General features: G+C 57.2%; 1 protein-coding gene across 1 annotated transcript in view; it reads right to left on the bottom strand.

Annotated features, from left to right (window-relative positions):
- Nucleotides 1-3,189: 3,189 nt before the first annotated feature.
- Nucleotides 3,190-25,456, bottom strand: part of PKD1L3 (polycystin 1 like 3, transient receptor potential channel interacting) — a 44,280-nt gene continuing 22,013 nt past the window's right edge. Inside the window, exons 15-25 of the mRNA XM_075073856.1 lie at nt 23,922-24,232; nt 21,689-21,923; nt 18,828-18,927; nt 15,731-15,958; nt 12,163-12,312; nt 11,674-11,795; nt 11,095-11,255; nt 5,129-5,339; nt 4,570-4,689; nt 3,972-4,097; nt 3,190-3,743 (exon numbers count right to left, since the gene is read on the bottom strand). Of these exons, the coding sequence (XP_074929957.1) occupies nt 3,663-3,743; nt 3,972-4,097; nt 4,570-4,689; nt 5,129-5,339; nt 11,095-11,255; nt 11,674-11,795; nt 12,163-12,312; nt 15,731-15,958; nt 18,828-18,927; nt 21,689-21,923; nt 23,922-24,232 (1,845 nt within the window). The 3' untranslated portion in view covers nt 3,190-3,662. The remainder of the gene's footprint in view (nt 3,744-3,971; nt 4,098-4,569; nt 4,690-5,128; nt 5,340-11,094; nt 11,256-11,673; nt 11,796-12,162; nt 12,313-15,730; nt 15,959-18,827; nt 18,928-21,688; nt 21,924-23,921; nt 24,233-25,456) is intronic.

Here is a 25,456-nt window from a genome sequence, read left to right as displayed (position 1 = left end):
TGTCCTAACCTGGCTCCATGGGCCAAGTGCTGTGACAAACAACTTCTCAGGGAATTCTGTGCCAGTGTGAATGCACAGACACCCTGCCCCCCAATACATTCTGCCCCAGAAGTGCTGCACTTCTGCCTTTCACCCACCAGAGGCTGCTGTGGCACCAGACCAGCCTGCTGCATTCATGCAGTTGGTTGTTCTGGCACCACAGCGGCTTCTGGTGGGTGAAAGGTGAACGCACACTTCTGGGCAGAATATCTGAGAAAATTATGCAGGACACATGAATTCTGCACATGTGCAGTGGTGCAGAATTCCCCAGTGTGAACGTTAAGAGCACTGGCAGCATGTGAGCCCCACTCAGAATATCACGGAGTTAGGCTGTTTGCACCAGTTGTCACAGTGAGTCCCCGGGCGATGCTCTGGAACACTCACAAAGCCAGGCAGGACTTTTGGGGAGCCTCCTCTCTCTTGGGGCAGACTTGTTCAGGGCAAGAAGCTCACACGTTCTTCACCTCCTGGGTCTCTCCTTGGAGCATTCAGCATCCTCTCCCCTCTGTGTTGCTCCCACAGCAAGCCCACCCAGGTGGGGTCCTGGGAAGCCACACGGTACTGCACACCTCACTTTGCAGTCAGACGTGACTCTTAGCCAGCAAAACGAGGTTTATTCGATGACAGGAACAGGTCTAAAAGCAGAGCTTGTAGAACAGCGAACCAGACCTCGCCGGGTCCATTCTGGGGCAGTGAGCCAGACCCTAGGTCTGCACTTCACTCCTCGTCCCCAGCAAGCTCAGACTACACACCCCTCCACCCTCCTCTCTGCTCAGCTCTTTCCCGGGCCAGGAGGTCACCTGATCCCTTTGTCTCCAACACCTTCAGTTGGCACTTTGCAGAGGAGGGGCCCAGCATCAGTTGCTAGGAGACAGTATGCCCAGCATTTAGTGCACGGCCTTTGCTCTGCAGCAATCACACACCCTTATCCCACCACCTAGATACTTAAGAACTGCCTAGGGGACACTGAGGCACCAACACAGTATTCAGAGCAAACATTAAGAACAGTCCCAGTTCGTCACAGCACCCACTCCCATTACTGGAGACTGTTCCAGAACCTGGCTCCTCTCATGGTTAGAAACATTCTAATTTCGCCTAAGGGCATTAATGGCCATCTTATCGCCTTTTGTTCTTGTGCCAACTCTGTCCTGTAGTTTAAATAGCTCTTCCCCCCCTCACCCCCAGTGTTGAGAGAGCAATCAGATCTCCTCACACCTGATATTTTGCTGGGCTAAACAAACTCTCCTCTTGTAAGATCGGTCTTCCATTCCCCAATTGTCCTCGCAGCCCTTCTGTGCTCCAGTTCAAATTCATCTTTCTCAAACATGTGTGACCAGAACTCCACAGTGTCCTAGATGAGGCTGGGCCAGTGCCCTCTCCAATGACATTAACACATCCCTGTCTCTACAGGAAATGCCTCACCTGATACATCCTGGGATCATCTTTGTCTTTTTCGCAGCCACATCACATGGGTGTCTACAACTATAGTAATTCTGTGATGGATTGATACGCGGGTCTTTCTCCTCTGCTTCCAGCTGGTGAGCCCCCAACTTAGACTAGAAATTCTTACAACCTCCTCCTCATTAAATTCATCCTATTTCTGTTAGTTCAGTCCTCAAGGTCATCCAGTCCTCCCTGGGCAGTGCTCTGAGCCTCCTATGGGCCAACCATGCTCCCAGCTTTGAGATATCACATTTCATTAGCACACTCCTACGTTTTGTGCCAAGGTCATGAATTGAAATAAGAAAATTCAGTCCCAAGCTAGATTTTTGAGGAATGCACCTGCTATCCTTCCTCCAGCTGAATAGTTCTCCTTTCAGCACAGCCTGTTGTCATCTTCCCTTTAGCCAGTTCCTTAGCTACCCTACAAATCTTCTGCTGATCCCCATATTCTCCAGCTTTACTCATTTCCCATGTAGCATCATATCAGATGCTTTACTGAAATCCAAACTGATCCATTTCCCTTGCCGAGAGAACGTTATTGTCTCAAAGAAAGCTCAGGTTAGTCTGGCATGATCTGCCTTTGGCAAACCCATGGTGCCTTTATCCCCTTTGCTTCATTCATTTAATTATATTTTTCTTCAAAATTTGTTCTGAAGTTTGCACACTATGAAGGGAGACTGATGCGTCTGTAGCTGCCTGGATCACTTTTTTCCCTTTCTTAAATATAGGTTCTGCAGCTATTATTCTCTAGTGGTATGGTATCTCCCCAAGCAGATAGATTTGTTAACAATCCTTTCTACCGGACGTGCCAGTTCTTGTGCCACTTCTTTGGGTATTCTGGGCTGGAGATTATCTGGCACCCATGACTAGACTGCACTAAGCTCTTCAATGTTGTTTCCCTCCATTTCCACACCCTCATTGCCTTTAGCCATCTTGCCTTTGCCCCTATGGTTCAGCTGGACTGTTATCAGTGAGTTCCCTTTTAGTAGCCCTGTCCCATAAGCTCTGTCTTTAAAAATCTGCCCCTCCCCGCCCCCCGTGAGGCTTTGTGGGTCTGGAGGAAACGCCTAGACTGGGGCTGGGTGTGAAGATACTGGTAAACATCTGTACGAAGCACAGCCCATGGGCGTGCTCCAGACCTGGGCTGCTGTTGCTGCAGGGCTTCCCAGGACAAGAGTAGCTGCTCTGGGGATGCTGTAGAAGTAAATGAGACAGGCCTGGAACAAGCCCTCTCTGGATCCTGACACTGTAGCACTGTCGGGGGCCCAGGGAATAAGGCTGCTGCCTCCCCACCCTTTTTAAGGGGTGTGATTGCCGCCAGCCAGCAGGTCAGACACTTTCAGGCCAGGAGCATAAACAACCAGTTGGCTAGAAAGTGATGGATGTAAACCAACTAGTGCTCCCCGCCAGTGCTGCCTGGCCCCTGCTCATGCTCAGAGGGTGGGGATAGGGTACGGCAGCGCTTCGCAATCTGGGAGATTCAGCTGCTAACAGTCTGTCCGCTGGCCTAGTGCACACCTGAAGTGGAAACATTTGTTACCAGGATGTTCCTATGGCTTCCTTAGCAACAGAACTAAGAGCTGAGACTTTTCAGTGTGGTCTAGAGGCAGAAAGGGTTGAGTAGGCCTATCTTTGTCTAAAATGTGACTGGTGCTTCCCCGGAGGGCTGGGAAGAGTTACTCAGTTTGGCTGTATGATGCCGTGAACAGCCAGGAACTTTGCAGCTGCTAAATGGTAAATTGACTGTCTCACTAAAGATCAGGAAGTGTAATAGTCAACCAGCTGGGCAAGATGGGGCTCGACCTGCCTGCACCTGTCTTGCCTGGGCCTCTCTCTATATCGCCCACAGCCCCTGTTCTCTGGGCACCAGGTGGACACTTCTTGTAATAGGGGATCCTAGGCAGAGCTGCTGAGTGGCAGAGCTGAGCTGAGTTCCACGAAGGGGAATCTGGTGACCAGGGTTGTAGGCATTTAACTTTTACACTATTTATTGGAAATATAACTGTCCTGCTCCTTCTTTGCTCCCCCTGGGCCATGCACGGGGAGGGAGCAAACGATTAATCAAGACAACAGCTGAAGTTATGTAGCAGAAACACATCTCTGGGGGATGGAAATGACAGCTGTGGGCTCACGCTTCAGACAGGTCCAGCCTTCTTGGCTGCTCCAGCCAGCCTGGTCAGCTACAGGGCCTGCTGCTTAATTCCTAACAGGCCCGAGAGCTTTAGGAGCATCACTTCCATCATGGACTCATCCTTGTTTGCCTGGAAAGGAGGGAGGAAAATAAAAAAGGCTAATCCCCAGCTTGTCAGCAGAGCAAGTGGAGGCAGGGCCAAAGTGACAGTCCTCACTGAACTTGGCTGGGTGCTAGAAGCCAGCTGTGCTGAATGTAAACCTTCCGCCTGCTTCTGAGTGAGGCTGCCTCCTGCCCACCCGCCACAGGCCTGGGGGAGAGCTTGGGTATGGAGCCCGAGATCTGTACCTACCCTGGCAGATGCTCGCTCCTTGCTGAAGGTTGACAGCAGGCCAGAGACAAAGAGGTTAATGACCACGTACAGCATGGATATGACACTGGTGGTGATCAGCAAGGACCCCAAGACTGGGTCTAAGTTGATAACCTAGAAGGCGGCAGCACAGAGCCAAAAGATGAAGGGGGCGCAAGTACAGAATCATGCTTCCAGCTGGGCCTCTCCTTAGATACACACATGTGGAAGCCTGCACAAGCAGCTGCTCCCAGGGCCTTTTACAGAGGCCATGTTTACCTGGGGCACATGTAAATGTTGCCAAACTCTTCCAATCTGCACAAATGTCTGGGCCTGTAGCACATGACCCTGCGAAGATGCATGTTCCAGTGGAGGCTGAGAGCTTCCTGTGGAGGGCTGAGCTGCATGCTCTCTCTCAGGGAGTGTGCCCTTGGCAGCAGCAGCCCTGGGTGAGGAAGTGCCTGGTACCAAGCCTGGGGTGAGTAACTGCACAGCACCACTTTTGTGGGCTCCACCCTCTTGTTTTTCCTGCTACACTTGGATTAGACGGGCCAGCAACAGGTCCTTGATTGCACTGAGCCCTGTTCTAGGGGAAACAAAATGGTACCAGGCTCTGGGCTCTCACCGTGTCATAGTTAAAGATCCCGATCAGGAGCCCAACAATGGTCACAGACGAGCTGAAGAAAGTCTTGTAGTTCGCAATGCTCCATCCAAACAGAAGGTTACACTGCTCAGCAATGAAGGAGAAGGATGGTGAGGGAGGATGGAAAGGGGAGCGTGCAGTGTGAACATAAGAACGGCCACATGGGATCAGACCAAAGGTCCATCTAGCCCAGTATCCTGTCTTCTGCCAGTGGCCAATGCCAGGTGCCCCAGAGGGAGTGAACCTAACGGAATCATCAAGTGATCCATCCGCTGTCGCTCATTCCCAGTTTCTGGCATCAGAGGCTAGGGACACCAGCCCTGCCCATCCTGGCTAATAGCCACTGATGGCCCTATGCCCCAGGAACGTATCTAGTTCTGTTCTGACCGGTTACAGTGGGGAATTCATGGCCCTGCTGCTTCTGCCCAGTGGAACATGCTCTAGCCCCCCTGCTTCTCTGTGCCCCCACCCCCGCCTCAGGCCCATGCCAGGGCCGGTGCCAGGCCCCTGCAGAGCAACTTACTGCCATGGAGTAGCCCGCCAGCAGCACCAGCAGCACCAGCAGGAAGTCCAGCACCTCCTGCCAGGCTCGGCGCAGCGTGCTGCTGATCAGGTGCATTCTAGGGTTGAGGCACAACAGGTTCCACAGCTTCCCCATGGCCAGGGCGACCAGGAAGGCCAGCAGGTAGGTGAAAGCAGAGGCCACTTGCGCTGTCTCGTAGAAACTGACAAACCTGCCCCAAAGAGGAGTGGAGCCCGTCTGCACATGCTCCCAAGCGCGTCCCAGCGTCCCACAGCCCCTGGCCCACCCAGCAGCAGAGATGGGGCCTCGTAGGCCCAGCACCCGGGCTGCGTTCCCCACCTGCCCCGGGGGTGGTGTAGTGCCGGTTCCCCTCAGCTGGTGGTTCCTCTGGGAGCAGGTGGATGGTGACTCATGGGAAGCAGAGGCGCTGCACAGGTGCAGGGGCTGGGAGTCGGAATACCTGCCCTCTATTCCCTGCTCTGCCGTGGGCCCTGTGAGCTGGCTAAGATGTCTGCCCAGAAGCTGGAGGTGTGGGCTCTAGCCAGGGGCTGAGTATTCGAGCAGAGGCGTAGCTGCAGGCAGCAGTGTGAGTGGGATTGTACTAGGGCAGCAGGCTGCACGTCTGTTGTAGCACGCTAGCCTGATGAGAATCAGCACAGAGACATCCAGCTCCTGTGGGGTGTCCCTCTCAGCGCAGGGGGCTGGGTTGTGGGGAGTTGGGATAGTTCAATACGCAATGGCTGTAAGATGCCAGGAGAGTCTCTCGATGGCTCTATGTGTAGTTGGCAGCCGGTATCAAGTGGAGTGCCCCAAGGGTTGGTCCTGGGGCCAGTTTTGTTCAATATCTTCATTAAAGATCTGGAGCGATTGGGTGTGACTCACTGCTCAGCAGTCTGCTAGATGACACTAAAACTGAGGATGGTAGATATGTGCGTAGGGTGGATAGGATACAGAGGGACCTAGACCAATTGGAGGATTGGGCCAAAAAAACCTGATGAGGTTCAACAAGGACAGTGCAGATCCTTGCACTTAGGATGGAAGAATCCAATGCAGCTGCACAGGATAGGGACTGAATGGCTTAGGAAGCAGTTTCTGCAAGAAAAGGACCTAGGGTTACAGCTGACATGAGCAAGGTGGATTATGAGTCAACAGTGTGCCTTGTGCCAAGAAGGGCCAACGCATTTAGGGCTATAGTAGGCAATTGCCAGCAGATTAGGATGTGATCCATCTCCCTCTATTGACCATGGTGAAGCCCTCATCTGGAGCCCTGTGTTCCAGTTTTGGGCCCACACGACAAGAGAGGATGTTGGAAAAATTGGAAGAGCTCCCGCGGAGGCACAAAAATGATTTAGGGGGGCTGGAGAGCACAATGACTTTTTGAGGAGAGCTGAGGGGAACTGGGATTGTTAGTCTACCCAGAGTAAGAATGAGGGGGGATTTTGATAGATCTGCTTTCAACTCTGAAAGGGGTCCAAGAGGATGGATCTTAGACTGTTCTCAAGTAGTAGCAGGACGAACAAGGAGTAATGGTCTCAGTTGCAGTGGGGGAGGGTCTAGGTTGGAGATATTAGGGAAACACTCTTTTCACTAGGAGGGTGATGATTCACTGGAATGGCGTTCCCCTAGGGAGGCGGTGGAATCTCCTTCCTTAGAGGTTTTTAAGGTCAGGCTTGACAAAGCCTTGGCTGGGATGATTTAGTTGGGAACTGGTCCTGCTTTGAGCAGGGGGTTGGACTAGATGACTTCCTGAGGTCTCTTCCAACCCTGATATTCTATGATTCTATCATTGTAGCAACCCGTACTCCAAGGCTAGACTGTTGTGATGCTAGGGTCTGATGGCCTGTACAGCCCCGGCCTGCGGCTTTCCCTCCAGCAATGCTTGCTGGAACCAGACTGTGTCTCCAGTCAGTCATGGGAATTGATACAGCCCCTGGTATGATATTCAAATGGTGAATTCCCTTCTTAAACTTTTACACCTTATTTCCAGTCTGAATGTGTCAACTTCAATTTACAGCCATTGAATCATGTTAGATCTTTGTCTGCTACATTGGCCCTGTTTTCAAAGCTCTGTTCCCCTGTAGAGACTTAGAAACGAATCCAGTCAGCCCTTAACCGTCTCTTTTCTAGCTAAATACACTGAGCTCTTTGAGTCTCTCACTCTAAGGCAGGTTTTCTGATCCTTCACTCATTCTCCTGGCTCTTCTCTGAACCCTCTCCAATGTATCAACACACTGCTTGAACTGGACACAGTATTCCAGTGCTGATTGCACCACTGCCAAATACAGTGCAGAGGTAAAATAGCCTCCAAGGATTGTATTAGCATTTGTTGCTACAGTTTCACACCAGGAGCTCATGTTCAGACTGCAAGTCTTTTTCGAGTCCCTGCTTCCCAGGGTAGAGTCCCCCATCCCGTAGGTGTTGCCTGCATTCTGTGCTCCTGAGTGTTCTACCTTACATCTGGCATTAGTGAAACACACACAGTTTGCTTGCGCCCAGCCTACCAAGCAATCCAAATTGCTCTGAATCAGTGGCCTAACCTCTTCTTATAGACTCATAGACTTTAAGGTCAGAAGGGACCATTATGATCCTCTAGTCTGATCTCCTGCATAATAATGCAGGCCACAGAATCTCACCCATCCACTTCTGTAACAAATCCCTAACCTATGTCTGAGTTATTGAAGTCCTCGAATTGTGGTTTGAAGACCTCAAGCTGCAGAGAATCCTCCCACAAGTGACCCGTACCCCATGCTGCAGAGGAAGGCGAAAAACCTTCAGGGCTTCTGCCAATCTGCCTTGGAGGAAAATTCCTTCCCAACCCCAAATACAGCGATCAGTTAAACCCTGAGCATGTGGGCAAGACTCACCAGCCAGACACCCAGGAAAGAATTCTCTATAGTAACTCAGATGCCACCCCATCTAACATCCCATCACAGACCACTGGGCATACTTATCTGTGTGACGTTATTGATATAATCTGGGACCATATAGAACATGGTTGCAACCAAGGTCCTGTAGTGGCACCAAATCTTATGTAAAGGGGGTCATATAAGGTGTCTAAAACCAGGTTATGGGTTGCTGGTTATGATTATGCTGTCTGTATCATTTTGTGGTTGAAGTAGTGAGTTGTATGGATCATACTGTCTGATTTCAAATTGTGTCTATGCTTATGATACACGCTCAGACAAGTTGGTGTTGGCTCTGCCTAGCCTGGCTTGATGGCCCATTAAGGACCATCAGCTACACAACTGACCCACTCGAGAGGAGGCAGATACACCTTGTAACTCAGCAGGTGCAGGAACTTGCCCATGGACTCCAACCCATTTTGCTGTAAATGTTCACAGTAAGAACAAGAAGTGTGTTTACACCTGGAACAGCTATATAGGCGAATGCCTCATCTCCATCTTGTCTTCAATCCTCTCTTACCTCTGAGGAGACTTTGCTGAACAAGCTGAAAGCTCGCACAAAGACTGATGACCCATCCAGCGGGGATGTTCTCCAGAGACTTGATTTGAACCTGCAGTTTGATTCCATCACTGCTACAAGCCGAACGAAAACTTTTCATTACTGATGTAATTGATTCCTTTTAAACCAATTCTAGCTACTCATCTCTATCTTTTTACCTTTTATGAATAAACCTTTAGATTTTAGATTCTAAAGCAACTCGCGCAACAGCCACGTGATTTGTGCGTAAGATCTGATGGTATATGGGACTGGGACTTGGGCTTGTCTTTTAGGACAAGGGAACTGTTATTCTTTAGTGTAGGTTTGGTTTTCATAACCATTCATCCCCAGGACGAGTGCACTGGTGTTATACTGGAAGACTGGGGTGGGTCAAGGAAATTGCTTGTGTGAGCTTGCGTGTTTAGCCGAGTAGATTGAAACGCAAAGTCCTTTTGTCTGGCTGGTTTTGTTTGCCTAGAGGTGGAGAAAACCCCAGCCTTGGGAGATGTAACTGCCGTGTTTGAGCAATTTGTCTGAATTGGCACTCTGTTGGGTCCCGCCAGGAACGATTCGTCACAGTGCTGTAATCAAAGATCAATTGCAAGATTACCAAGATTAGGCTATCCCATCTACACCCCTCATAACTTATCAGTTTAGTCTTGAAGCCAGATATGTCTTTTTGCCTCCACTACTCCCCTTGGAAAGCTGTTCCAGAATTCACTCCTCTAATGTTAGAAACCTTGTCTAATTTCAAGTCTAAACTTCCTAGTGGCCAGTTTATATCTATTTGTGTTCTTGTGTCCACATTGTCTAGCTTAAATCGCTCCTCCCTATATTAATCCCATAATATTTAAAAGACGCAATCTATCCCCCGCTCAAACATTTCTTCTGAATAGGCTAAAACAAGCAAGCTCTTTGAGTCTCCTGTCATAAGACAGGTTTTCCATTCCTTGGACCATCCTAATAGCCCTTTTCTGCACCTGTTCCAGTTTGAATTCATCCTTCTTAAACATGGGAGACCAGAACTGCACACAATATTCCAGATGAGGTCTCACCAGTGCCTTGTATAACGGAACTAACGTCTCCTTATCTTTGCTGGAAATACCTCGCCTGATGCATCCTAAAACCGCATTAGCTTTTTTAACGGCCATATCACACTGGCGGCTCATAGTCATCCTGTGATCAACCAATACTCCGAGGTCCTTCTCCTCCTCTGTTACTTCCAACTGATGTGTCCCCAATTATTTACCACTCCCCCAATTTTGTATCACCTGCAAACGTTATCAGTCAGGCATTTGTCTTCTTCCAGGTCACTGATAAAAATATTAAATAGTGTTGGGCCAAGACCACTGAAGTTGCTCCCAGGAACACTCTTGCTCGGGGGGAGTCCCCTTCACAGTTACATTTGAGAGCTGTCAGGTAAAGAGTGTCTCATCCATTTACTGTCTGCCACGTTGATTGCGCATCACTCTAGCTTTTTAATAACATTGTCCTGCAGCACCATGTCAAAGTCTTCACAGACCCTATTACGTCAGCATCGTGAATTACCTTTATCAACCAAACCTATAGTGTTGTCCAAAAAGAAAAGCTAGTTTGACATGCTCCGTCTTCCACCAACTCCTGCTTCTGCAAAGCATGTTCTCTGCTCCTTCTCTCCAGGCTGAGGTGGCAGAGACAGTGGGGGATTATGGGATGGTCCCTGCAGCCCTGCTTGCCTGGCAAGATGGCCTCAGCGTGGGGAGAGATGCAGCTGGAGGCCTACTCTGAGCTGTCCTGGGGCCCCATTTTCACAGCTCCAGGGCAGAATATGGGGCAAATTCCAGTTGAAACTCATTCAGAAATGATTTCAGTAGCCTCCATCACCCACCTCTGTCCATAGGTGCTCGAAATAGGAGTGGTGCAGCACCTCCTGGCTGGAAGTGGTTTCCATTACATGCAGAGTTTACAGTTCTCAGCACCCCCACTATACACATTGTTCCAGCATCCCTGTTTCTGTCTTCGAGGGGGAGAAAGAGCAGAGTCTCTCAGCCAGTCAGGCCTTTTCTGGCTGCCCCATAGCTACTCACAAGAAAACACGGCTTGTTTGCAAGGAGGCTGACTGGCCAAAGGGTGAGAGCGGGATGAGACCTGCCAGAGGAGGTGAGGCCTCCTCTGTTAGGTTAGAGTATGTTCCTCAGAGCACGGCTCCCACACGATGCCCTAGGATCCCCTTGCAGCCTGACTTTGTAAGTGGAGTGGGACGTTGGAGGCCTGAGAGCCTATTGGTGACCGAGCACCCTGCCCTGCAGCAAAGGGCAAGCGGCTGCATTATGCTAGGCCAGCTGCTCAGGGGCCTGCTGCTCAACCAAGCCCTACTCAGCAGAAACCAAGCTCCTTTCTTGCGGGACCAGTAAGTTCAGGGGCAGGCTCTGGGTATGGAAGAGCCTTGTCTGGCTTTATGCTAGACATGACAGCATGTCTGCCCTGCAGGAGCTCCTGGCCCCACCCTGCTCTCTGGGTCTTGCTCCCTGCCCCTGCTGGCTCACCTGCTCCGGTCCTGGTGGTATTTCTCCATCACACTCTTCTGCAGGAGACGGCACTTGATGTACACACCAAATGCTGCCAGGCTGATGAAAATTATGCTTATGTCCAGCACATTTCTCTGGCTGCTGAAGTATCTCCACTTCTGCTGCTTCAGCCGCCGCCCCTGGACACAGGGGACGTGGTCAGGGAATGCTCTGTGAATCCATTACTCAGCTGGTGCAAAGGCCCAGTGTGAGGGGCTCCACTCAGCGCAGAGCGAGAGGCCAGGCTCGGGCAGGGCCTGAGACGTGGAGTGGGCAGCTGGCAGAGCGCACTAACGGCGCTGCGGAGTGGGAGCACTAGGCCCAGCTCGGGCTAGACACGGACCTGTCGGGACGCAGCGGGCAGGCCAGTGGCAATGTTTGTGCTGGGAGGACTGCGGGGCGGGGAGGGTCCCCCGAAGTGAAATTAAATGCTGTGCTCTGACCACCAGGGACATGCCACTTCCTTGGAGCAAGGCCGGAGGGGCTGGTGAGAGCAGGAAGGCGCACGCCAGCTGGCCCGGGAGACGTCCTCCTGCCCTGCCCCCCCCCCCGACTCACCTGCACCCAGGTGTAGAAGAGAAGCAGCAGGATGTAGATGCCTTGTGCGCAGGTCAGCTGGGTCAAGCCGCTGCCGCTGTAGAGGTGGATGCTCTGCAGCTCCACAGAGGGGAGGAAGGCACCTGACAGGGACAGAGGCAGCAGGAGATGAGAGCGCTCGGCTCTGGAAATCACCTCCTTCCCCTGAATCCCTGGAGCAGCCCAGCCCCAAGCCTGCTGCCTGGACAGAGGGAGCTGGGCCCTGCTCGGGGCTCATGGGTAGGATAGCGCCTGCAGGGGTTGGCTCCTGTTTCTCCTAGCTGGTGTCCACTAGCTGTGCCAACTGAACCCTCTGCCAGAGGGAATTGACCCTGCCCTGGCTGCTGAGGGAGGCACCCTGCTGCCAGGCTAAGCTGCTGGAGGAGCTGGGTGCACGGGGGCTGTTCTGGGCCAGCAGGTGCTCTTCTGGGGTGTGGGCTGCCAGGCCTGGCTCGCTGTGGGGCCACCTACCTGTCCCGGGGGTCTCCAGGAGCAGGGTGACCACACAGAAGAGGTTCACATTGGCGTTATAGACCGTGAACTCCACGAAGACGGCGCAGCTGCATCCATCCAGCCACCGGCTCCGCTCCAAGTACTGCAGGACACTGCAGGGGTGGGGGGCTGTTACAGAGAGAGGCTGGGAGCCGGGATGGCAGAACAGTGCCCAGGAGAGCAGCCAGCCTGGAACCAGGCCTGGAAAGAGCAGCAGGCCAGGAGCACAGGGGCAGGTGCTAACGGCCAGTGATTCACCACTGATCCCTTCTGCACTGGGGGCCTGCTCCTCCGCCAAGGGGCCGTGTCCCCCACCAGACCCCTGGGCCTGCTCAACTGCTATGAGGCCATCCCCCGCCACCGGAGTTCTGGGGCCGTGCCCCCCATCGGAGCCCTGGGCCGTCTTGGCTGCCATGGGGCCATTCCCCACTCCAGACCCTCGGGCCCGCTCAGCCACCATGGGGCTTTTTCCCCCCCTCCCGACCAGAGCCCCGGGCCTGCTCAGCCGCCATGGGGCTGTCCCCCCCCCGCCCCGACCAGAGCTCCAGGCCCACGCAGCCACCATGGGGCTGTCCCCCCCCACACCCCGACCAGAGCCCCGGGCCTCCTCAGCTGCCATGGGGCTGTGCCCCCGCCCCCCAACCAGACCCTCGGGCCCACACAGCCGCCATGGGGCTGTCCCCCCCCGACCAGAGCCCCGGGCCCACACAGCTGCCATGGGGCTGTCCCCCCCCCGACCAGAGCCCCAGGCCTGCTCAGCCACCATGGGATGTGCCACCCGCCCAAACCAAAAGCCAGGCCCCACAGCGCCATGGGGCCGCCCCCCCCCGACCAGACGCACCGGGCCTGCTCAGCGCATGGGGCTGTCCCCCGCCCCCCAACCAGAACCTCGGGCCCACAGCCGCCATTTGGGCCGTCTCTCCCCCCCCCGACCAGAGCCCGGCGCCTCTCAGCTGCATGGGCTTTACCCTTGACCACCCAACCAGACCCGGCCCGCACAGCGCCCAATGAGGCCAGTCCCCCACCCACCAGAGCCCCGGGGCCACACAGCCGCCATGGGCCATCCCCCCGACCAGAGCCCGGGCCTGCTCAGCCACCATGGGCTGTGCCCCGCCCCCCAACCAAAGCCCTGGGCCCGCACAGCCGCCATGGGGCCGTCCCCCCCGGGCCCCAGGCTGTCCCCCCACAGGAGTTCCAGAGCCCTGAAACGCCTACGCTCCTGCTGCCATTTCTTTACAGCCCCTGCCGCTACCAGTTGTTGTGATGAAGTAGGAATGTTCTTAATGTTTTCTCTGAATACTGTGTTGGTGCCTCAGTGTCCCCGAGGCAGTTCTTAAGTATCTGGCAGAGCAAAGGGCAGTGCAACCTAAATGCTGACCTTCTGTTCCTAGCAACTGAGGCCTGGCCCCCCTCTGCAAAGGTGCCAGCTGAAGGTGTTGGAGACAAAGATCAGGTGACCTCTGGCCCAGGAAAGGGCTGAGCAGAGAGGAGGGGCTGGAGGGGGTTGTCAGTCTGGAGCTGGCTGGGGGCGAGAGGAGTGAAAGTGCAGACGTGGGGGTCTGGCTCACTGCCCCAGAATGGACCCAGCCGAGGGGTCCGGTTCGCAGTACCTACAAGCTCTGTTTAGACTCTGTTCCTGTCATCGAATAAACTGTTTTACTGGCTAAGAGTCACGTCTGACTGCAAAGTGGGGGTGCAGGACCCTGTGGCTTCCCCGGGACCCCGCCATGGGTGGGCTCAGCTGTGGGAAGACACACGGTAGGGGCCGAGAGGATGCTGAATGCTCCAAGGAGAGACCCAGGAGGTGAAGACGTGTGAGCTTCTTGCCCTGAACAAGTCTGCTCCAAGGGAGAGGAGGCTCCCCAAAGTCCTGACTGGCTTGGTGGGGAGCAGTTCCAGAGCAACGCCTGGAGACTCCGTGACACATGTCCCTTCAGTCCCTGGTGCCTGAGGCCCAGGCTGGGTGCTCAGCACAGCGCAGGGCTGCACAAGGGGATTGCAGGGCAGGCCCAGCACCCTGCCAGCCTGGAGGACAGTTCAGTGAGTGTCTATCCACACAGCAGGAGGCTGCAGGGATGGCAAAGCGGAGCCAAGCCAGCTGCTTCAATTCTCACGGGCGGCACAGAGGGCATGAGGGGTGCAAAGGGCAGGCAGTTTGGAGGAGTGTGACCCATGCAGGCTCTGCCCCCACCTGTGTGCATGGCTGGAGTTGGTTCCCAGGTGTGCCAGGTAGCCTCCTCCCGGGTAGAGGGACAGCTGCCCCCACACGGGGTATTCCCCCAGGCTCTCTGCGCTGTGGTTCACCCAGATGCTATCCTGTGCCCCCCTGCTCTGGCCAGGGGGACCCCAGCCAGGCCCATGGCCCCCTGTGTCCTGCTGGCAGCAGGAGCAGAGCTGGTGCTGTGGCTGAGGACGGAGCTGCCGCAATCGCACACTGCCGAGGAGGAGGGCATTTCCGTCTGAGATGAACCCTGCGGCACAAGGCAAAGGTGCCGTGGAAAAGGTCTCTGATGAGTACAAGGCGTAGGGGCCTGGAGTGGCTGCTGCAGGCAGGGGGGTGCTGGGACACTGTGCCCCACTGCCTGCCATAGGCCCCATCATCTGAGTCACCCAGGCAGCCCCCCACCCTCAGAGCCTGTGCTGCACGTGCATCTCTCCAGAAAAATGGGTTGGGTGGGTGGTGTAAAGTTGCATTAGCCTGGCACTAAGGTTACCACCTTTGAACTGAAAACTAATCAGCCCCCTGCCACAAGGCAATTCCGCACCCCACTTCAGCAGCCACTTACAGTATCCAGCAAGGTAACGTGTCGAGAACCTTGCACAGCTCCTCATGCACGCGTGCCTCAAGCCCTCTCCCGCATGCGGCACTGGTGTAGTGGCGGCAGACAGCTGCTGTATTTTCAACAGCTCTGATTTGTTATGGCTTAAACTGGGAAGTGGGAACACCGCAGTATCTCGAGCTGGACACAGAAACTTTCCCCATTCGCTACCTCCGTGTATTGTGATGAAAATGCAAAGCTTTAGACCCAGGTAAAACCACGGCAGATTAAATGAGTTTTCTGGCAACTGGCAAATACATAAAAAAATGGCCAGGCCAGTCAAATCCCAGCGGGGTGGGAACCCTCCCTCCAGTCCAGTGTTGTTTAATCTTCTATCATTGCAGACCCCTGAAAACCTAGGCCTCGGGCCACGGCCCCCTTTGGAAATCACAGCTGGTCCGTGGAGCCCCGGCTGAAAGCCGCTGCTCTAGAACACCCTCAAAGTGGAAACCCCAATGGAGCCTGCAGAGCCCTGAACAGCCTGGGGTCAAACGGTGCCTGACTATGCTGCTCTCTGGGAGCCCAGCCCCATGGGCCTCACTGCCAATGCCAGGGCAGGGCTGCAGAGGTGAGCAGCAGGAGATGCACCACCCTGGGGTGCAATGATGGGGAGCAGCCCCTCCCGCCAGCCTCGCCCTCCCACACCAAGTTCTATTGTCCCGGGGGGTGAGGTGCTCCCTGCTCCCTGCTCTGTCCATGTCTGCGTCCGCTCTGGGGGCAGGGCAGGCCCTGGTGGGTCCCTGTGGCATGGGCGGGGGGGTGGCTCTCACCTGGGTGTGGCCCGTCAAGGCTGGGCAGGAGTGTGCCGTGCGCCCAGCCATAGAAGTCCCCCAGGCCGCGGATGCGGTGGAAGTTGGGTGTGATGCTCTTGCGAATGGCCTCGTTGAAGTACAGCTCATGGGGGCTCCGCTCTGTGTAGCACACGACCATCAGCGAGGCCAGGAGAACGAGTTGTGCTGCCGGGGAGACAGAGGATGGCCGCTCGGAGCCTGCCCAGGCAGGGCCGTCCTTAGGATTTATGGGGCCCTACGCAGTATTATTAAACTGGTGCCCGACACTGGTGCCTCAGCTCTGTGAATACAGCCCCTGCCTTCTGCCTAGGAAGGAGACTGCAGCACACCCGCTCTGACCTGCTCTGACCTGCTGTCGTGGTCACAGGTGTGGATACCATGGGTGGGTGCTCCCACAGGGAAAACTGAGTGAGTGCGGTGCACCCATTGGCACCAAGCTCCCCCCCTCTGTCCCCCTCCCTCCGTGCCTCTCCCGCATCAGCGGCCCCGCACTTACTAACGCCTCCCGCTCCCTCCTAGCGCTTCCGGAGCGCCGCAAACAGCTGATTTGTGGCGTTCAAGCTCCAGGAGGGAGGGGCGCGCTTGGGGGAGGAGTCGGGGAAGAGGCGGGGTGGGGGTGAAGAAGGGGTGGTAAGAGGTGGGGTGGGGTCTTGGGGAAAGGGGTGGAGTGGGGGCAGGGCCTGGAGTAGAGGTGGAGGAATCAAGCACCCCCCGGGAAGATGAGAAGTCAATGCCTATGGTCCTGGTGATGCAGCTGTGTATGCTGTGCATGCCTACGGATGGCCCAGTGCCCAAGGGACGCCAGGCCTGACGTGGCCTGCTGGCATAGGCCTGCTGGTATAGAACAGGCGCATTCGCTGGGGTGACGGGCACCTCCAGACCCCATAGAGGCATGCCACCCAGGGCCGCCCGGGGAGGGCAAGTGGGGCAATTTGCCCCAGGCCTCCGGCCCCGCAGGGCCCCTACGAGAGTTTTTTGAGGCCCCTGGAGCAGGGTCCTTCACTTGCTATGGGGGCCCCAGAAAACTGTCGCGGGGCCCAGGCCCCTGGAGCTTCTTCCAGGACCTGCCGCCAAAGTGCTGGGTCTTTGGCGGTAATTTGGCGGCAGGGGGCCCCCACCGCAGGTCTTTGGGGCACTTCGGCGGCGAGTTCTGGAGCAGAAGAACCCCCTGCCGCTGAATTACCACCGAAGTGGGGGCCCCCTGCCACCGAAGACCCCAGGCCCCCTGAATCCTCTGGGTGGCCGTGGTGCCACCCCCACTACCTTTAGCATCCTGGTGGCAGCCTGACCTAGACCCAGCCCCCATGGGCCCTGGGCTCTGTACTCCCAGCCCAGTCAGACGTGGCCCAGTCCTGCCAGCAGGCTAACTGGGGCACTCCCCATTGCTGCACTCCCCAGCCCAGCCCCTAATCTGCACCTCTCCGACCCTGCTGGCTCCTTTTCCCACGCACTATGTGTCTAATGGGACCTTGTGCAGCTTGGCTCCCGCCCACTGCCAGCCCTGCCTCAGGCAGCCACCAGCCTCCTGCTCCATGAAACTGGCCCATGCTACCCTGCACGCAGCTCACTGCACAGTGCCAGCTCACCGCCTTCGTTCCATGCTTGCTGCAGCTGGGGGGCCCTGGGGTGCTGGGGCCCCTCAGCTTTACCAACAATGCCATGGGATGAGGTGAGGTGGGGGCTCTGGGGCTGGGGGCCATCTCACTGCCCCACGGCACTGGCTGCTGCAGCCTCTCGCCCTTGCTGGGGCCTGGACAGAGCCAGCCCAGCCCTACCTACGATCTCTCCCAGCTGTGTGTACAGCTTCTTCTTCTTCCAGGTCCTCCCCCTTCGAGGGGCCGCTGGTCTTGGGCATGGGGGGTGGTAGATGGGGTCATTCCAGTCTCTTGTCCCAGGCAGCTCCAAGTAGGGGCATCTGGCTGCAGAAAGACGTGTCAGGGCTGCAGCACTGGCAGCGGCCCCGAGGGCTGCCGCGGGATGCCCTCCCTGGCGGCTGGGTGGGGTGTCCTCACCCCATAACGCTCCTGGACACAGGCTGGCGAGAGGCTCAGTAACCAGGACGAGCAAAGGCTGAGCCGATGGAGAGCCTTGGCCTGCAATGTTACCAGCAGGACCCAAGGGACAGGTATTGGCACCACACCCAGTGCCTAGCTAACAGCCTGCCAAGGGAGAGGGGAATCACTGAGCTCACAAGGCTTCAGTGAAGTCTGATGGGGAACGCGACTCTCATGAGGGCACCCTCTGGGGCCAAGAGCAGGAGCTGCCTGTGTGTGTGTACTTGTCTGGCAGAGTGGGGGCCAGGAGCCCTGCAGTGTACAAACATCACACAAAATCAGATTTAAAATGGATGGAAGGAAACGTGTTTTGCTCATTACCGCCCAGGCCTGTGGAACTCTCTGCCACAGGATATTAAGGCAGCCAGCTCAGTAAGGCTCCAGCTGAGGCAGAAGGTTCTCTTCCTTCATGCCCAGGGAGCAGTAGTACCAGCTGGTACATTCTGGGGCACTTATACCTCCATGAGCCCCAAGTGCTGGGCAGGGCTTGTGGTACCATCAGCCTGTCCTGCTCGGGCAGCTGCTGTTCAGGGGTGTGACGCGAGTGTGGGTCCTGCCCCACTGAAGGGCTCAGCAGAGTGCCTGAGACAAAGCCTGGCATGTCTGCCAAGTGCTCTGACTGGCTGCACCTGAACACGGACCAGCCAACATTGCTCTGCGGCAGCTGGGCTCCATTTCAGGCCAGCATCAGGCAGCCAGTGGGGCCAGCCCGCGGCACTGTCCGAGCCTCACAGGGGATGCAACCCTGCAAGAGTCCAGCTTTGTGGTGCTGCAGACCCTGCTGCAGACCTGGCAGAGCCCCGTGCAGCCCCGTGGGCCATGCAGCACCTCCTGCCCTGGGTAGCTGGCTCAGGATTTGCGATGCAAATGGGTCAGAGTTAGCCAGGCCTTGGCTCGGCTGCTGGGCTGCAATGTGCTTTGCCGGAGCCCTGCCCCATTGCTGCCATCAGCCGGAGTGTCTGGCTAGCTCCTGTGCTTACCCAGGAAAGCCAGGCTCCTCTGCAGCTGTTGCTCCTTCCCCTTGTCCTGCCACAGCATCCTCTTCAGCACCAGTGAGAAGAGCAGGGTGAGGCCAGCCACCTGTGGGAAGAGGCGCAGGCTGTCAGCGCTGGGCCTTCCCCGGAGGCGCCAGCGCAAGGGCATGTTGGGCTAATGGGGCCCACAACTTCACCCCAATCGCCAGTACCACTGTCCAGGTCACACAAGGTCGCAGTAGCCTGCACCACCTGCTAGCGAGAGAAGCTACACAGGGAAGACAGAGATTGGCGGGTTCCCTGCGAGCCGCAAGGGCTGCATCACGCAAGCCTGGTGACCAGGAGGTAAGCCAAGCATGGGCTCTCCGGAAGTGGGGCTAATTGGTGGCCAGGACCATAAGGGGATGCCCATCACCTGTCTTGAGGTAATTAAAGAGCCTTTGGAGGAAACCAGCCGCTACTAGAGCAGTTTCACCAGTCTGGCTGCTACCTCACCCTCTCCTGGGACCCTGGGTTTTCATCATCCTGCTCCTGAGAGAGGTCCTAGCCGGTGAGCGGGACCCAGAGAACAGAGCCACCTGCGCCGGCTGAATCCCTAACGCCAGCAGGGCTGGGCTGGCTTTCACCGGCTCAGAGGTTACTGGACTATAAAAGAACCCGTCGTTACCATTACTGGGTGCTGTGGGGCTGCCACACCCCCTGGATTGATGTGGTTTCTATCACATACGGGGTTACAGTTGGTTCAGTGGCTCTCAGCACCACCACCCCCCCCCCACCCCGTACACATTGTTCTAGCCCTGGATACAAGCCACCAGAGCTCTTGTACCTCTGAGAACAGTGTCTCTTTTGGGGGCTGAGGTTGCTGGGAACTGACTGTAGGGGACAAAGAGTGTATCTTGCTGAAGTTAAGTTTAGTCTTCAAAGTGTATTTTCACTTTTGTTGGTCGCCCTTGTGAGTGTTACCCCTTGTGCCTGCACCACGGGAAATCCTCTCACATCTGCACTGAATACGCTGGTTTGACCTGCTCTCTGAACAAGCCCCCATGCTCTGACTCAGCTAAGAGACAGTTGATGCCAGTTGAGAACAAGCTGCTGGGAGGAGAGACATGTTCCTAAATCCCATGTCTGCAGGTGAGTATAGGTGACACGTTCCCACATCCCAGGGGAGTGACGCGTTCCTGGATCCCGGGGGAGGGTGTGTGGAGGGGTGGTGTGTTTCCAGATCCTGGGGGCTGGGCATGAGATGCGTTCCTGGATCCCTTGGAAGGGGGGTGATGCATTCCTGGATCCCGGGGGAGGGTGTGTGGAGGGGTGGTGTGTTCCCAGATCCTGGGGGTTGGGTGTGAGATGCATTCCTGGATCCCATGGAGCGGGGGGTGGGGGGGGAACAGGGCGGCGTGTGACGAAGTGGGAATGTTCTTGCTGTGTTATGTGAATGCTGAGTGGGGAGTATTGACCTGGGAAGAGTTTTGCTGGGACGGGCTGCCTTGGGAAAGGGAGGATACCTGAGCATGTCACCTGAGAACCAGGAGGGGGGTTGGAGGCCAGGTGACACCTCTACCCAGGAATCTGGACAAAGGCTGGAGGAGGAGCTGGGGGGAGGCTGAGTGAGAGGCTGGAGGGCTTTTTCATTTTGGAGCTGGCTGGCAAATGGAGAGGGGTGCCCCGATGGGGCTTGGGCTCCCTGGGGGCCCCAGATGGACCTAACTAAAGGGGGTCCTGTTGTCTGCACTGGCAAGACCTGTTTTGGACTGTGTTCCTGTTGCCTAAATAAACCTTCTGTTTTACTGGCTGGCTGAGAGTCACGTCTGACTGTGAAGTGGGGGTGCAGGACCCTGTGGCTTCCCCAGGACCTCGCTGCGGCGGGCTCGCTGTGGGACGCACATAGAGGGGCAGAGGATGCTGAATGCTCCAAGGTCAGACCCAGGAGGTGAAGCCGTGTGAGCTTCTTGCCCTGAACAAGTCTGCTCCAAGGGAGAGGAGGCTCCCCAAAGTCCTGCCTGGCTTTGTGGGGAGCAGTTGCAGAGCATCACCCAGGGACTCTGTGACAGGGGGTGTGACGCGTTCCTGGATCCCAGGCTGTGTGTGTGTGTGTCGGGGGGTGGCGTGTTCCCAGATCCTGGGGTAGGAGGTAGGGGGGTTGGAGGGGGTGGCAAGTTCACAGATCCTGGGGGGTTGGGTGTGAGATGCGTTCCTGGATCTTGAGGGGCGGGGGGAATGCGTTCTCAGATCACGTGACACTAGGTGAGACATTCCCAGCTCCCAGGGCAGGGGAGCATCAGACTCTGAACTCTAGAGAAGGTCTGGCTGGCTGCGTCTGGCTGTCAGGTGCTGTAGCTCACACACCCTGTATCTCAGCCATCTCACCTGTACCCTGGTGCCAGACATGCTGATACTGCCTGGGGCTGTAACCTGCCTTCTGGTGGATGCTCCATGCTCCTGCCACTACCAGCCATGGAGCTTCCAGCACCCAGGGGCTGAATTTCCTCTCTGGGCCAGTGCAGCTCCAGGCCTCAGCGAGTCACCCCATGCACAGCGGGGATGGACTGGGGCTCATTGCTGTGTGCTTCTCCCTCCAATGCCACTGATGTGCAGCCACCTCTGGGCTGGAACATGGATGTTTTTTAACAGCAGCATGACAGCAGATTAAGCTAGGAAGTGAGGTAGGATTCTGGATCCAATCACAAATGTGGAGGGACCTGCAGCTGGCCGGTAGGATTCCCTGGGCTGGGATGCTGACTATGCTGTGCCTGTGATTGTGCTGTGGGTGGGCTGGGCCCGTGGCTATGTTGGGCCTGTGGCTGTGCCAGGCCCATAGTTATGCAGGGCCTGTGGCTGGGCCATGGCTCCCACGCTGAGCTCTTTACCTTCAGTGGCTGCATTATGAAGATGTTCTGGAGGAGAGAGAGCAGCATGGAGATGACCCAGCTGGTGGCTCTCTGCCTGTCCAGCTGCAGGCTGAGGAGGATGGTGAAGTATGCTGAGGCCAGGCTGGTGGCAGCCACAGTGACCCAGCAGATGAACAGAGTCTCTCGCAGGAGCCGGAAGGGGATGGTGGCCTTCTGCCCTCGGGGTTCCGAGATGGGGAAGCTCCTCCCGCCCCTGGAACAAGGTGGGAGGGTCTGTGGTGTGAGCGCACTTAGGGGGCACTGGGGAGCGAGCGCACTGTGGGGGTCTGTGGTGCAAGCGCAAGGGGAGGCACCACGGTGTGAGTGCACTAGGGGGGTCTGTGGCGCGAGCGCACTGTGGGGGTTGTGGAGCGAGCGCACAGGGGAGTCTGTGGTGCAAGCGCACTGGGGAGTCACCAGGGTGTGAGCGCACTAGGGGGGTCTGTGGTGTGAGCGCACTGGGGGGGTTGTGGAGCGAGTGCACTGGAGGGCACCGGGGAGCGAGCGCACTGGAGGGGGTCTGTGGCGCAAGCGCACTGGGGGGGTTGTGGAGCGAGCGCACTGGGGGGCACTGGGGAGCGAGTGCACTGGGAGGGGTCTGTGGTGTGAGCGCACTGGGGGGCACTGGGGAGCGAGTGCATGGAGAGGTCTGTGGTGCAAGCGCATTGGGGAGGCACCAGGGTGTGAGTGCAGTAGAGGGGTCTGTGGCGCGAGCGCACTGGGGGGGGTCTGTGGCGCAAGCACACTGGGGGGGGTCTGCAGTACGACTGCACGGGGGGGTCCGTGGTGCAAGCACACAGGGAGGCACCAGGGTGTGAGCGCACTAGAGGGGTCTGTGGCACAAGCATATTGGGGGGGGTCTGCGGTGCGACTGCACGGGGGGGTCTGTGGTGGAAGCGCACGGGGAGGAACCAGAGTGTGAGAGCACTAGAGGGGTCTGTGGCACGAGCGCACTGGGGGGGTTGTGGAGCGAGCGCACTGGGGGGGGTCTGTAGCGCGAGTGCACTGGAGGGGTTGTGGAGCGAGCGCACTGGGGGGCACTGGGGAGCGAGCGCACTGGGGTGTCTGCGGTGCAAGCGCATTGGGGGGGTCTGTGGTGCAAGCGCACAGGGAGTCACCACAGTGTGAGCGCACTAGTGGGGTCTGTGATGTGAGCGCACTGGGGGGGTTGTGGAGCGAGCGCACTGGGGGGCACCAGGGAGCGAGCGCACTGGGGGGGGGTCTGTGGCATGAGCACACTGGGGGGTCTGCAGTGCAAGTGCACGGGGGGGGTCTGTGGTGCAAGCGCACGAGGAGGCACCAGGGTGTGAGCACACTAGGAGGGTCTGTGGCGCGAGTGCACTGGGGGGGTTGTGGAGCGAGCGCACTGGGGGGCACCAGGGTGCGAGCACATGGGGAGGTCTGTGACGCAAGAGCACTGGGAGGGTCTGCAGTGCGAGTGCATGGGGGGGGGTCTGCGGTGCAAGTGCACTGGGGGGGACCGGGGGTGGGAGTGCACTTGGGGTCACTGGAGTGCAAGCGCACAGGGGGGTTGCAGTGCAAGTGCACAGGGGGATTGCGGTGCGAGTGCACTGTGGGGTCTGTGGTGCAAGCACACTGGGTGAGCACCTTGGGCTGGCAGGAAGCACGGGCAAGGAAGCAGAGATGGCAAACCCTGGAGGGGGGCAAGACCCAGCTGCTAGCTTGGGGGGGTTGCCTCCCCTCCAGCCAACCTACGAACAGGTTTTGATTGGGGCAGGAAGCCCCCCTCTTTCTCCCCTGCACTAAGGGCTAGATCTGTCCCATTCTCGGGAGACGGGGAGCCCCGCTGGGGACCATGAAGAAGCTCGTCCTGCCCATCGGGGATGGTGAACAGCTGGCTGAGACACAGGGTTGTAGGCTGCTGGGTTTAGAACTCTGCTCTAATTGCTTTGTTCCTATTGCTAAAATCCTCCGTGCTGTGGTGTCAGCCAGCTGGCCCGTCCCTGTCCCCCACCACCCCTTGCTCCCCAAGGGACGAGCCACAGGTGGGACCTGCTGGGTCCATGGGGCTATAGCCCAGCGCCCGGCCTAAGAGAATCACGTGGTTCCACAGTGGGAGAGGCCTGGCACCTGAGGGGCAGACTCAGAGAGAGAGCAGAGGTGCCACGGGCCTGTGGGCAGATGCAGCCCCCCAGCATCCCTGCTCTGGGCCGGGTCCTGGCCCTTTTGGGGACCCCTGTCCCTTTGGCACCCAGGAGACAGCAGGCTTGGCAGTGGCACTGCTGGCTCCCGGGCGCAGGCACATGGGGCTGCTGGTAGGATGGCTCCCACCTCCATTGGCCCAGGCAGGCGGAGCGGGGTGGCTCCCAGGAGCAGGCCATTGGTGTCTGTACCGTTAACCAGGCAGGGCTCCGCTGGCTCCATGCCCCTGCGGAGGTGAGAGCCGACAAGGCAGCAGAGGCTACGCACGAGCTCAGGGACACTGTCCATCTCCTGGGGCAGAGCCTCGTGCTCCAGGCAGAGCTTGGTCCTGGACAGAAACCCCACTGTCGCCTTCAGCTCCTGGATGGGGACAAATGCCAGGGACATGGCTGGCCCTGCCCAACACCACAGCCTCAGGCTTGGGCGCACACGCTCTGTGGGGGCAGGGCTGGTCCATATCCAATCACCAAGGTCCCAAGGAGCAGGGCCGGGCCGGGCCAGGCCGGGTGGCAGGACGCTGCCAGGAGCCAGGGGAGCTGTGAGTCCTGAGCTGTTCCTGGCTCGCAGGGGCCTGATCCTGAAGCTCCCCATGGCTCCCCCCAGCCTGCAGCTGCCCCCAGGCCAGACAGAGCATTTTGCCATATTGTGTCCCTCATCCCATGCTCTGTGGGACCAGGAAGAGATGATGTGATGAAGTGGGGCTGTTCTTAATGTTTCCTCTGAGTACTGTGTGGGTGCCTCAGTTTCCCCTATGCATTTTTTAAGTCTCCAGTATGCATAAATGGCCGACACTCTGTATCCTGGCAACAAATGGCTGGGGCCCTTCCCCCTTGGCAAGGGCATGCTAAAGGTGAACAAAGAGATCAGGTGACCTCCTGGTCTGGGAAAGACAAAGGCCAGAAAGGAGGGGCTGGAGAGGGGTTCAGTTTGGAGCTGGCTGGGGACGGGAAATGAGGGCAGACGTGGGGGTCTGGCTCACTGCCCCCCAGAATGGACCCGGCTGAGGGGTCCGGCTCGCGGTACCTACAAGCTCTGTTTTAGACCCTGTTCCTGTCATCGAATAAACCTCTGTGTTACTGGCTGGCTGAGAGTCACGTCTGACTGCGAAGAGGGGGTGCAGGACCCTGTGGCTTCCCCAGGACCCCGCTGCAGTGGGCTCACTGTGGGAAGCGCACGGAGGGGCAGAGGATGCTGAATGCTCCAAGGAGAGACCCAGGAGGTGAAGCCGTGTGAGCTTCTTGCCCTGAACAAGTCTGCTCCAAGGGAGAGGAGGCTAAAAGAGAGAGAATGCTGGCTGAGAGTCACGTCTGACTGCGAGAGGGGGGTGCAGGACCCTGTGGCTTCCCCAGGACCCCGCGGCAGTGGGCTCACTGTGGGAAGCGCACGGAGGGGCAGAGGATGCTGAAATGCTCCAAGGAGAGACCCAGAAAAAGAGAGAGAATGCTGGCTGAGAGTCACAGTCTGACTTGCGAGAGGGGGGTGCAGGACCCTGTTGGCTTCCCCAGGACCCCGCTGCAGTGGTCCACTGTGGGAAGCGCACGGAGGGGCAGAGGGATGCTGAAATGCTCCAAGGAGAGACCCAGA

This window comes from Chelonoidis abingdonii, chromosome 19 (genome assembly GCF_003597395.2).
Source record: "Chelonoidis abingdonii isolate Lonesome George chromosome 19, CheloAbing_2.0, whole genome shotgun sequence".
NCBI classification, from domain to species: domain Eukaryota; kingdom Metazoa; phylum Chordata; order Testudines; family Testudinidae; genus Chelonoidis; species Chelonoidis abingdonii.
Note: the sequence above shows the minus strand (reverse complement) of the source record. Positions and strands in the feature narration are given on the sequence as shown.